The 12971-nt window shown below is 52.4% G+C and overlaps 1 protein-coding gene across 2 annotated transcripts in view; it reads right to left on the bottom strand.

Annotated features, from left to right (window-relative positions):
- Window positions 1–12971, bottom strand: part of PRR5 (proline rich 5) — a 31789-nt gene that overhangs the window by 8667 nt on the left and 10151 nt on the right. For both annotated transcript variants that reach the window (XM_044678063.1, XM_044678064.1), the window contains exons 3-4: window positions 6657–6705; window positions 5164–5221 (exon numbers count right to left, since the gene is read on the bottom strand). In XM_044678063.1, the coding sequence (XP_044533998.1) occupies window positions 5164–5221; window positions 6657–6705 (107 nt within the window). The remainder of the gene's footprint in view (window positions 1–5163; window positions 5222–6656; window positions 6706–12971) is intronic.

The raw sequence follows: 12971 nt of genomic DNA, 5'->3' as shown, positions 1-12971 counted from the left end.
GAGAAAACCAGTTACTGCCTGGAGGACATCCCTTGGCATTCTAGAGAACTGTGAGCCCATTAGAGGAACCCTGGGGACAATGGCTCCTCCAAGTGGGCTTGAGCCTCTGCCTTCTGGCCACCTTCTCCACAATCTCCTTGCTGGCCGCCCTTCCAAGCTGTCTGACCCCCTCAACTTTGTTACTGGCTAGGATGCATCAGCTCCACCTCTATGGCCCCATTCTCCATCCCTGAAGCCTGGAAGGCCCTCATCCGTTACTTTTAGATCCCTCAGATGTTCCTTGAACTTAGTTCCTTAAGTACTTAGCTCCTAAGTACTTAAGAAATGTTTCCCTTCTCTCCTTGGGAGAATGAAGGAGCATTCTGGCAAATGTTTAAGAACCAGCAGCAGAATAAACTCAAGTCTGCTCAGTTTAGAAGTCGTTCTTGAACTCCCTCCTTCCAACCCAACATCTCTCCTGCAAAATCTCTTCCTCTCTCTTTTATATACATTTGTCCGTATAGGTGAGCTCGCTTTCCTTCTAGAGCAGGGGTCGGCAACCTTTTTGGCCGTGAGAGCCATAAACGCCACATTTTTTAAAATGTCATTTCGTGAGGGCCGTGCAGTGCTCACAGTGGGCTCCTGGAACAGCGCCTGAAAAAAAATGGACTTTATGGCTCCTGCAGAAAGAGCCAGATGTGGCCCTCAAAAGAACCAGATGTGGCTCGAGAGCCGTACGTTGCCGACCCCTGATCTAGAAGGTGAGTGAGCTCTGCTTTGGGATCCCTGGTGGTTGGCATGCCTCAGGTACTTACTACATACCTGTAGGTTAATATTAATGAAAGTTGGTATAGACCACCTTAAAGTTCACAACGCCCTTATCTCCATCATCTCATTATCTCCCTAGAGCCTCTAGCCCCCCAGATCCCTCGTCTATGGCCTCGCTGTGGGTGGCAGGATGATCTCTCCATGGGGGGGAGGGGGGCGAGTCCTTTGTCAGTCCAGCTCTGTAGGTCTTGCCAGGGGAGGGTGGTTTGGGGTTGGACCCATGTGCCGGGAAACTTGACCCTTGAGTAGGTCAGGTGAGGCTTTGAGTTTGATCAGAGCATGAGAGCCGGATTTGTCCTCCTGTCCAGTCAGACACCCTCTCCACCCTGTTGGCATTTCACCCATGAAAGCTCTGACCTGCGGAGTCCAAGCTAGAAGGAATCTTTAACTTAACCTTTTGACTGGTGAGGAGATCCCAGAAGACAAATAAGTTGGCTAAGGCTCGCCTGAAATCAGTGCTAGGATGAGGACAAGAGCTCAGGAGCCTTGACAGCCCTCCCCCTGCCCGACTCGGACCTCCTCCAGCTTACTCTTGGCCCCTGGCCAGTCTCAGGACCAATCTGCAGAGCTGAAGGTGTCCAAGTGGAGAGAGATTATGAGGGTCGGCATATAAAGTGCCTCCAAAAGTCAAGGACAAAGGCCAAGCCACAAGGAGGAGAAATCCATCCCATCACCAACTTGGTGCCATGGAGACCAGCCGAAGCCTCCAAGCTGAGTCTGAGCATCCTAGCTGGCAGCTCGGTGACAGCAAGATGGGAGAAACTGGGTCACCTCCGAGGGGAAGCAGAGGGAGCTTGGGACGGGGAGCAGCAGCAGCAGCAGCTGTGGGGGGCAGTCTCACGGCCTCCAGATGGGTGACCCCACTCACCAGCCTTGTCTCTTGGAAACAACCTTTTCATTTGCAGGAGATTTAAAGCAAGCCGCCCACCCACGATCATCCTAGTTGGAGCCCTGAGCCCCAAGTCAGCGCTGTGGTAGCAGCCGCTGCCAGCATACTAAGGGAAGCCGGAGCTGGAGGCCCTGCTGTGGGCAGAGACGCTGCGAGGCGGGCGTTGGAGGGTTTCTCAGTGCACCTTCTAAAGGGCAGCGCGGCAGGAGCCGCTTCCAAAATGCCTTCTCGTCCATCTTTCATTCCTCTCCACGGCGAGGACTCCCATTTTACAGATGTGGCTCTGAGGGCCGGAGGGGCAGATCACCCTGGGAGCGGGTGGAAAGGCCAGGCCTCTCACCTCCAAACCCAGGCTCTTTCGTCAGCCTCTCCTCCTCCTCTGGATGGGATCCAGGCTCACACGTTCCACAGGCACTCTGAGCCGGGCCGGCTGGGCATCTCAGGAGCAAACATACACCTCTCTGGCAGGGCACCGGAGACGCTTCCCTGGCTGGGACAGGAACGACAAAGGGCTTCTCCGAGGGCACCAGAGGAAAGCCCGACGTTAGGGCCCGGACGGCGGGTCTCCAATGGGAGCTGGCGGCTCAGGGCCACTCTGCTCCCTTCTTCAGAAAGGTGTCCCAGGCCGGGGGCCGCCGGACCACCGCTAGAGAGCTCCGCCAGGAGCAGAGAGTGTCCGTGGGCTTGAGCCTCCTGGTCCAGGAAAGAGCCTGGAATGCAGACCTCCTGCAACGGGGTCCAGGAGCTGGGCAGGTCTAGCCTGGAGAAGTGGGGCGGGAGGGGCACAGACTGTCTTCAGTGCTCAGAAGGGCCTTTCCTTTCCACCTGGGCCCAGAAGGCAGAAGAGGGAGCAGCACAAGGATGACATTTAGGCTGGGTATTGGAGGGCCGTCCCAGAGGGAAATGGGCTGCTCTAGGGATGGCCATTTCTGCTCCTGGAGGCCTTTAAGTGAATACGGTGGCCAGCGAGCAGGGAGGCCAGAGGGGCCCCTTCCCCCAGCAGGCCCCTTCCCCCAGCAGGCCCCTCCACTGGGGTGGGAAGACTCTCTCCTCCCAGAGTGGAGGCTGGATGGTTTGCCCCCGGGCACCTGACTCGGCATTCTCCCCGACATAGGACATAGGGTGGCTTTACCACCGGACAAAGCTTCAGATTTCCTCCCAGGGGTTAGGAAGAAAGGAAGCTCAGTTCTTTCCGGAGGAGGGCCTGGGGCCCTGTGCCAGGGGCATTCTGCAGAGCCCTGCAGCATTTTTCTGAGGCCAGATACTAGAGGGAGCAGCAGAGGGAGGCGGTGGTATTCCAGGAAGGTGGGGGGTCTCTATGGCCCCTGGCTTGGCTTCCTGTTCTCTTCCATTCTCACCCTAACTCCACAGGTCTACCTCCAGCGACCTGGAGAAATGGGCTTCCTTCTTCCCCTCTCCTTCCTCCGCTACAAATGAGGGAGCTGGCTGGAGACTGAAGTTTAGAGCGATGACCTCCATATGCAAGAATATGGAGGTGGGAAATGGCCTACGGGGCTACCTACCGGACCTGGAAGGGAACTGAACCTGGACAAGGAGACGAGGGCCAGATGGGGAGGAAAGGACATCAAGCGGCCTTTGGGCCCGGGCGTTTGGTCAGCCAGAAGCTATTGTCCGTTCACATCTCCAATTGTCAGTGTGCACAGAGTACACGACTCGATGCCTGGGAGTCCGTGTGAGCCTCAGTTCCTCGTATGGAGCCCTTTAAGGTTTTAAAGGATTGTACAGACCTGATCTCACTTAGTGTTCACCACAACCCTGTGAAGTAGGTCCTACTTTTATCCCCATTTTACAAGTGAGGAAATTGAGGCAGGTGGCATTCAAAGCCTGGCTCAGGGTCACAGAACTCCTAAGCGTCAGAGGCAGGATTTGAACTCGGGTTTTTCTGACTGTGACTAAGTCCAACATTCTTGGGCTATGCCCCTAAGCTGCTGCATCTGTAAAATGGGGATCATGAGAATACTTTTCTTGGTTTCGTGGTGACAACACCAGGAAAGGGTTCTTTCTGTTCTTCTCGGATTGCTACAGAAGTGACTCTGTGGCTCAGCGGAGAGAGAGCCAGTCCTGAATACAGGAAGGAGATCCCGGGTTCAAATGTGGTCTCCGATACTTCCTGGCTGTGTAGTCTTCAGCAAGACACAACCCTTGGGATTGATACTTAGTACGGAGTTCCATTCTAAGGTGGAAAGGAAGGGTTTTAAGAAAAAAGAGAAGTTTCTGCTATCGTCATCACCGTCTTGAAAGCTTCACCATTTCTGCCCATCGTGATGAGGTTTAAAGAGCTCCCCGGCCACACACACAATGGAAGCACCAACAGTCACCAAACTGGGAGATAAATAAAGCACCATCCTCGTCGCAGAAAGCATGGCGGAACCCAGGGGTCAGGGTCCTGGCCGTCCAGCCTCTTGTCCCCGAGGACCCTGGAGTCCGTTGATTACTCGGGCAAGCCCTTTCCCAGAATTCCTGCCTCTACGCCAGAAGCCCTGTTTTCTGAGTTTTTTATTTGCGAGATCTGGATTTGAATCCCAGCTGGTGGCTTCCTCGCTACCTTGGTCAAGTCTCTTTCATTCTGGGGGTGTCTGTACTCCAAGAGGGATCCCGCCAGCTCTGGATCTATGATCCTCTGGAACTACGTTCACTGGACACTTCAGTGTCTGTCCTCTTGGGGAGCAACTTTGGGCTGAACTTGGCCGCTGGCCCCATCGCCTCCTGGGAGGGATGGTGTAGGGGATGCACCGTGTGGAAGGGCCTGAAACAATGGGGAGGGAATGCCAAGTCAGCAAAAAGGGGCGAGAACAGGGCGAGGGTCCCACGCCCAGGGGAAAGCTCTCGCGGCTCTTTTTTCCATGATGTTTTCTGCCACCTCCATGGCCTGGTTTCCGTTGGTCTGTGTATTTGCTCGGCCTCCTCCCTTTCTGCTTGGCTACGTTCTTCCTCGCTTTCAAATGTGAGTCTGAAGAAGCCTTTCCTGACCGATCGCAGGCAGAATTGGAGTCTTTGGGCTCCTGCTGGCCACTCTCATATTCTGTTGGATCGGGTGCCTGGGGGGGGGGGGGAGGCGGGGGACGCAGGCTCAAAAGGCACCTTCTTCAAAGGATCTAACGGGGAACACAGCCTGAAAAGAGGCAGCACCCCGGGGGGCTGACGAACGTCCTGAGGGAGGCCCTCGACCGCGGCGGGGAGCAGGACAGACCTCGTGCAGACCATGGGGTTAACTGGCTCTTAAAGGACGTCCGGAGGTGGAGGGGGGGCAGGCGTTCCAGGGATGGGGTACGGTCAGGGCCGATGCCCGGAGTCGGGAGATGGAGGGCCGCCATTTTGGAGGCCGGTGTTGCCGGATCACAGCACGAGGTCCTACCCGTGGGACAGACGCTGGCCTGCGGCATCAAGGTGGAAACCACAACTAGCCCCACCAAGCGCCGGCCTCGGGGCTCCGTGGCTGGACTTACCTTCATAAAATCGAATCTTGTCCCGGAGAATCACCATGCCTTTGGTGAGCAGCTGGTTCTGAAAGAGGAAGCACCGGCGATGACATCGCAGCCGAGGAGGGGGACGTCCCCTGGCTCGGCCCCCACCCCCGGCTTTCAGCAGATACGCCTCCCTCTGCCCCAGCAACAACGAAGGAAAGAAACCAGAGCCTCGAGGCACATGTGGGCAATCAGTAAAACACAGTCATCTCAAAAGGTCCACATCGCCATTTGCCAGAAACATTTTCTCTCCCCCCGACGGCTTCTTACTGCTCCCCACCACAACGTTCACACCCCTGATCTGCTCCTCTGCCCCGATTTCAGAGAAGACCGACACAGGGAAAGAACTTGGTCAAGGTCTCTCCGTGGAGGACCAGGAAAGGGAAGGGACTTGGCCAAGGTCTTCTGGCAAAGGCCCAGGGGCTGGAACTCAGACCCCCTTTCGTCCCACCCCCAGCTGGCCTCAGAACCTCCTCAACAGCTCAGCGCTGCCTTGGGCCCCAGCAGAAGCCTGGTGTAGAAAGCACACCCATAGCCAGAAGTTCTGGCATCGAAGGTCATCCCAAAATGGGTATTTAATTTGGGCTTGGGCAGGGCCCCGGAGCAATGTGAAGAGAAGGGAGACCTAATAGCCTATATTCTCACAGTGGCCCAACAGCGGCCTGATGGGAAGCAGCAGTCCCTCACCTAGCGTGGCCGCCGGCAAAGCCCCTCCTCGTCCCCTCAGCCTGGGGCCCAGCGTGGCTCAGGGACAATCGGAGGGGCCTTCAAACAGGGAAGGTCGGCGTCCAGAGGGGCCTTACTTCACTGAGGACACCTACTTCTAGACGGGACTAACTCCAGCTCTAGCCCTCCGATTCTAATCCAGGCCATCCAGGCCATAATGGCCAGATTTCGGATGACAACTCAGGCAGTTAAGGGGTGCCACAGTGCCTAGACAGCTTAATCTGGAGTCAGGAAGGTCTGAGTTCAAATTCTACCCCAGACACTTATTAGCTATGTGACTCTCTGGGCAAGTCATTTAACCTCTACCTGTCTCCATTTCTTCATCTGTTAAAATGGGGATGGTATTAACTCCCTCCCAAGGTTGTTGCATGGATCAGAGATAAAAATTTTAAACCCTTACCTTGGAATTAGATTTAGAATCAGAACTATTGGTTCCAAGAGTGGTAAAGGCTGGACAATGGGGGTTAAGTGACTTGTCCAGGATCACACAGCTGGGACATGTCTGAGGTCAGATTTGAACCCAGGATCTCCCATCTCTAGGCCTGGCTCTCTATCCACTGTGCTGCCCCCAAATGAGATTGTAAAGCAATTATCCCGGTGTCTGTCATGTAGGAGGCAGCACACAAACGTGGCTGTCCTCATTAATGCTATTTTTCTGGCCTATTCTTGTGGGGAGACGCCTCTCAGCCCCCAGCCCCAGCCTCCAACCCAAGCCCTCGATGGAAGAGGGAACAGAAAAGCACACTCACCTGCAGATACTCTGTGAAGAAAGAGCCCAGCTCGGTTTTCAGCAGCTGTCTGCGTTCAGAAGACAATGACAGAGACATCAGCAGAAGCGGCTCTCCCCTCCTTCCCCCCTTCTGCACACCCACGGAAAGAAAGGAGGATCTCAGCAGATCCAGGGCTGGAGGAGACCTTACTTGGAGATCTGCAGCCCCCAGGCATCTTCAGGGGAGCCCTCTGCCCTTGGGACCACACAGGAAACCTCGGCGGTCACCTAGGACCCTCTGCATCGCCTTCTTTTAAACTGGCTGCGGGCTGTTCCTACACAAGACATTCACCCTCCCAAGGCTGGACTGTCCTCTCCTTCCCCCCTTCACAGCCACCTCTTCCTCATGTCCTCTCCTGATGCTCCGGCCCCACACACCCCTGCTTTTTAGGTCTTAGCCTCCATCCTTGAAATGACATCTTTTGTGCTTTCTTGGGACCTCAGCTACTGGATCTGCCCGGAAAATGGGAGCTCTTTGAGGGCTGGAGACCTTTTGGGTTTTGCCTTGGCATCTCCCTCACCTAGCTTTGAAGGGCCTTAAGTTGAATCAATTTACAAAGGAGGAACCTGAAGGCCAGAGAGGTTGAATTTTTTTTTTTAAACCCTTGTACTTCGGTGTATTGTCTCATAGGTGGAAGATTGGTAAGGGTGGGCAATGGGGGTCAAGTGACTTGCCCAGGGTCACACAGCTGGGAAGTGGCTGAGGCCGGGTTTGAACCCAGGACCTCCTCCACTGAGGCCGACTCTCCCTCCACTGAGCTACCCAGCTGCCCCAGGCCAGAAAGGTTGAGTGTCTTATAGGGAGTCACACAGCTCTGACTCAGCTGAGCCAGAATTCAAACTTTGGTCCTCGGACATCAGCGTCCAGCCCAATTCCTCCAAGTCCTAGTCAGTGAACCCCCATTTCTCTATTTTCTAGCCACTATCCTATTTATTACCCTAAGCAGTCCTGTGAGGCGGGCTCAGTGAATGAGCGTTTTCCCTCTTATATCACGGGTCATGGGATATCCAGCTCATAAATGGCCCACGGGAGCCTGGAACGTGGGTCTGCTGACTCCGAGTTGCGTTCTCTTCTTACCCAGCCTCAGCGGCATGGACTAAGGTGCCCCTTTGTGGCTGTTTCCACAGACATATCACAATTAAAACTCTCTCAAGAGCCTGATTTTGGGGTAAGAGTATCAATTTGTTAATTATGCCCATTTGTTGGTTAGGTCAGAATGAGAACTGATAAAGAGGTATGGGCTTCCATGCTCGGCTCTGAGGGATCAGAACCCCCCTGGAAGCCAAGTGGGGCAGCTTAACAGTTTTAGGAGCTCATTATTCAGCTTCGAATATCTCAAGATGTTTCTAATTGCTAATTAAGCTCATTATGAGGCAGTCTAGCACACCATGGAGCCCTCCCCATCCCCACGGGTGGACAGGCCATGGAAAAGAGCCCTCCTCCCCTTCCCTTCATAACCAAATTCTGTTCAAAAGGAAGACGCTCTTTGAGATTCCCAAGAACACAAGCCCAAAAAGCAGAAGTCTGGATGGTACCTCCCATACCAGCTCCCAGACACGGGAATGCACAGTGATTCTTCCTAATACGATAGAAGAACACAGTAGATGAAAATAAATTCCCACAAAAGTGTAGCCAGTGGGTGCACATCCCTGCGGAATGGAATTCGGGGCGACGAGGCCAGCGCCAGGCTCGGGAGGCTCAGCCCGAGGGCTCTCTTCAGGAACAACAAACATCTCCCCACTGGAGACAATCGCAATCAAGTGGCCTCACAGACGGCGACTGTTGGAGGTGGCGCTCGAGGCTGGCTTCTTTCTTCCCAGTTTCTTTATTTTTATAGATCTCTTCTATTTTTAAGTTGCCTTAATTTCCTAAGTCTTCCTCCCCGGCAGGGCGGCCTTTGTCCCAAAGAATAAAAAAAGAAAGGGAAGGGGAGCTTCGTGGGCTCACTGGGACAGGGCGTGCAGCACCCCCTCCGCCAGCTGGGGGGAATGAAAGAAAGAAGGGCTAAAAGCAAATCATTTTGCCAGCCAGTTGTACTCCAACCTCCATGAGGTACTACTGTGGGGCAACAAACAAGGGCTTTTGAATCCGGAGATCTAAGTCCAAATCCCAGCCTGGCTACTTATTCATGGGAGGGCGAGAGCGTCCCTTCTTTCTTGCAGCCTCAGTTTGCTCACGCTTCAACCTGGATGACAATCTGAGCTCTGGTATTCTGTGTTTTGTGTTGTATCAAACGTGTACTCTGACATTTTGTTCTAAGGGATTCCCAGCTAAATCCTGTTTTAAAGCCCTTCATGCCTTGACATTCCCTGTTCTCAGGCCTTCCCCCCTCCGACATTTCATGTTTTATCCTCCCTCCCAACTTTCCCATTCTATCCTTCTGGGATTCCTGTCTATTCCTATAAGCTTTAGCTGGGGGAGGGGGGGCTGTTAGAACTCAGAGATCATGTCCTTCCTTCTTCCCTTTTCTTGCCTCAAAAGCAGCATTCATTTGCAACAAGTTTAATGACTAGCAAAGAATGTAATCCCCAGTAAGGAATTAGACCATGAAGTTTCTGTGGTCTTGGGATTCTCATTTACCATTTAAAGCATCTAGCAAAAAAGCCTATTGGGTCTGAAGTACCATCATGGAGTGTGAAGGGCCCAGACTCTGTCCACAGACTTGAGTTCTAGATATTCTGAACAAGTCCCTCCTCTTTCCTAGTCCTCTTGTTTCCTCCCATGAACAATCAAGTCACCTCTACAAACACAGGCGGCCCCACTCTATCCTCTCTTCTCTCTAGTCCTGTCTGTGAAGATGGGATTAACTCTCCCCTGACCATTTTTAGATTTAATCACCAGAAGCATATACACCCCACTTATCTTTAAGTATGGGGAGGTCTGTGACCCACATGTACAATAGTGTGTGACAAACCAGAATCAACTGACTTGCCCCCCTTGGCAGTCCTAAGCAAAGTTATAGCTGCTGCAATTGGTCCATGTAAAGTGGAAGGAAGGCACAGGAAGTGACAAAAGGAATGCTCTTTAAAAGTGGCAAGAACTTCCTGTGAGCAGCTCTTTCACCTTCAACTTGACCTTGAAGGAACTCTGGCTTGGGACCTTGAAGCGCTCTTCAATTTTTCCCTTAGAACTACTATGTGGGTGAGTGAAAAAGACTGATTCTCTTTCCTGGCTTTTCTGAGAGGTACTAGCCTCCGGAGAGGCCTCTCATCTTGGAGGAGGCCTTGTGGCTAAAACCCTTGTGTAATTTAACTCTGGGCCCCCTTTGCTGGGGCCTCTGAAGCCCTGCCTGGTTTGGACCAGCGGGAGTAATTATCTACTCTCTCTGATTTTCTTGCTTTCACTTTCTCCTTTTGTAAATAAAACTACCATGAAAAGTCATTCTGACTTGAGTAATAATTTTGGGAACCACATTTTTATATATTTAGTCCAACTCTTTAATTTTTAACCCTTACATGTCCATTCACCCACTTCCATCCTCACTCTCTCCTTTCAATCTTCCCCTGACTCTTTCACTGCTTTCCCTGAGACCAGTGTCTCCTTCATTTTTTTCAATAGCCCTTACTTGGTCATCCATCCCTGTTACTATCTCCCCACATATCTTATTCCTTTTCCAGCTCAGCTCCTTCAACAAGTCAGCCACATCTGTGGCCTCCACTTTCTCTCCCTTCACTCACTTTTAAACCCTCAGCAGTTTGGCTTCCAACCTCTTCATTCACTTCAAACTGTCTTCTCAAAGACTCCTATCATAACCAGATTAAATGGCCTTTTCTCTTATCCTTCTTGATGTCTCTGTACCTTTGATGCTCTCTTGGATCCATCATACTCTTCCCTGGATTCTCTCCTCTTTAGCCCTCTGTGACACTGGTCTCCCCTGACTTTCTTCCTGCCTGACTGATCATCTACCTCCTCTGGTGGATCATCAGTTCACCACTGGACCACTGCAATGACCAGATGGCTGGTCTTCTTAATTCTTTTCTCCCCACTCCTGCCTCCCTTTAAAGAACACTGCAGTTCAGCCTCCACTCAGCAGCCAAAGTAATTTCTTAAATGTTCCTCTCCCCATGTCCCTCCCCTATTCCATCAGCTCTAATTGTTCCCTATTATCTCCAAGATCAAATGTACACTTACTCCTCTGTTCATCTTGTAAAGCCTTTCCTTAGGGGCCCCCAACTAGACCCCTCTTTCTATATGGTACAGACAAAACTTGTCTTCTTCTATTTCTCCAGTGACTATGCCCTAAATGCTATTCTCATCCCCTCCTTCCTGGAATACCCTTTTTCTTTCATGCACCTCATAGAAGACCCCCCGCCCCCCAGGTTGAGCTACCAACTTCTGCCAGCACCCACCCTCCCAAGCCACCTTACTGTGTTGCCCATCCCCCTTCTTTTTTCTAATGGAGAAGACAAAGAAATGGCAATTCATTATCTCATGGAACCCAGCTCAGCAAAACCACCAGGGTCCTGATCTAGAACCAAATCAGGGACCCTCCCAGAGGATCACCAAGGGCAGCAGCAACTCCGAGGAGGAGTTTCCATGAATTACTCCCAGAGGGACGTAAACACATTCCCCCGCACAGCCTCAGCATGCTGGCCATCACTTTGAGAAGACAATTCTTCCTCTTCCCTTCTGGCTCATCCGCCCCAGCCTGAAGCAGACAAGGGTTCCAAGAATACAGGCCTCTGCTGAATCCTGGGCATCGAGGCTAAACCTGGGCGCAACATTGTCTCTTAACAACCTAAAACGGGCTGCTTTTCCCAGATGGTCCATTCATCGAGGATCAAGGAACTCGGAATCCCAGAATCACCAGCCAGTGGCTGAACCTTAGAATACTTAGATTGGAATCAGCGAATTGGAGCATCTTTGAAACAAGCACCCTTGGAATAACAGCAGCTGCACACAATGGCATCTCGAACAGAAAGGGCCTTAGTTCAGACTTCCTCCCCATTCAAGGATCCCCTCCAGAGCATGAATAAAGTCACCCCAGAACAACTGATCTCATTGCCTCCCACCCCTATTCAAGAGGGCCTGGCCATATCCTCTCCATCTGTTTGTGGTCCATTGTCCTCTAAAAGTCCAGTGTCAGTACCGCCTCCTCCAGGAAGCCTCTTCCTGCCTACAAGCTGTGTGACCTCAAATGAACCACAGCACCCCCATGTCCCTAAGTTTTTGTATCTGTAAAAGGAAGACTGTGGAGAAAGCTGGTGATTTAATGGCCCGACTGTCTGCACTGGCCTCTCTCTTTCTTGAGGTCAAGTCATGCCATGGGATCTCACAGACTGTGCCAGGAGGGCGCAGGGCCTGGCAGGACTCATACCAGGCTGCAAAGATTTTGGCTTAAGACCGGCACCGGCCAGTGTGTCTCTCAGCCAAGAATCTGGCCAGTGGAATGTGGTGAGACTCATGATATCTTTGGCTAAAACAACACATGGAGTTGCCTCTGAGGTTAAAGAGGGTTCTGGGGCTGCCCCAAGGGATGGGGTCCCAACCTGGACAAAATTTCCGTTTCCAAATACTGAACGGCACGAAAAGGAGCTCCCCGAGGGTAGGGCCTTCTTTGTGTCCCCAACACTGGGCGCTGGGCCTGGCAGGCAGAAAGCACTTGATGAACGCCTGTTTGGCACGGGCGTCGCACCCCCAAAAGCACAGAAGTGCTTCAGGTGGACTGTAAGCAGGGAAATTCCTTCGCTCCCTTCCAGCCTTGTGACTCCTAACCCCAAACATGTGACAACTCCGATAAGACCCTGAGAGGCTTCTCCTCCTTGGATCGTCCTTTAGATTCCAGATGGACAGACACACCCGCAGGCTGTGTCTGGATATCATCAGGCTGTGTCTAAGACATCTACCTGTCATGTCACCTAAACCAGTGAGGGGAAAGCTTTGTAAAGAGGGGCCAAAGGAAAGGAAATGCTCCTCTGTCAGTGTGCTTCTAAGGCAGCTCTTTCCAAGTTTCATTGTATCGTATCCTACTCGTATTCGTCACATTAGGAATAATATCTGCCAGGCCTGATAGAACATTTCGGGGGGCTGCATCTAGCCCTGCCGGCTGTAGTTTGCCCATCACTGCCCTAAACTATGAGGGTTACCCCCTATGTCTTCAGGCAGACCCTGGTCAGATGACCAAACCCCCTGCCCATGCCTCAGCGCACACCTCTCTAGAGTCCCGTCTTCACTGCTGTAAAGAGTATAAAGATCCCAGAAATCGTGTCATCTGGGAGCAGCCTCCCATCCATGCTATTCCCCCTAGGAGGCAGTCTTCCTGGCCAGATTTAACATTAGCTTGTAAACTAATAA

Source organism: Gracilinanus agilis, chromosome 5 (assembly GCF_016433145.1).
Source record: "Gracilinanus agilis isolate LMUSP501 chromosome 5, AgileGrace, whole genome shotgun sequence".
Classification (NCBI taxonomy): domain Eukaryota; kingdom Metazoa; phylum Chordata; class Mammalia; order Didelphimorphia; family Didelphidae; genus Gracilinanus; species Gracilinanus agilis.
The sequence above is the reverse complement of the archived record's forward strand: the minus strand, read 5'-3'. Positions and strand labels throughout refer to the sequence as shown.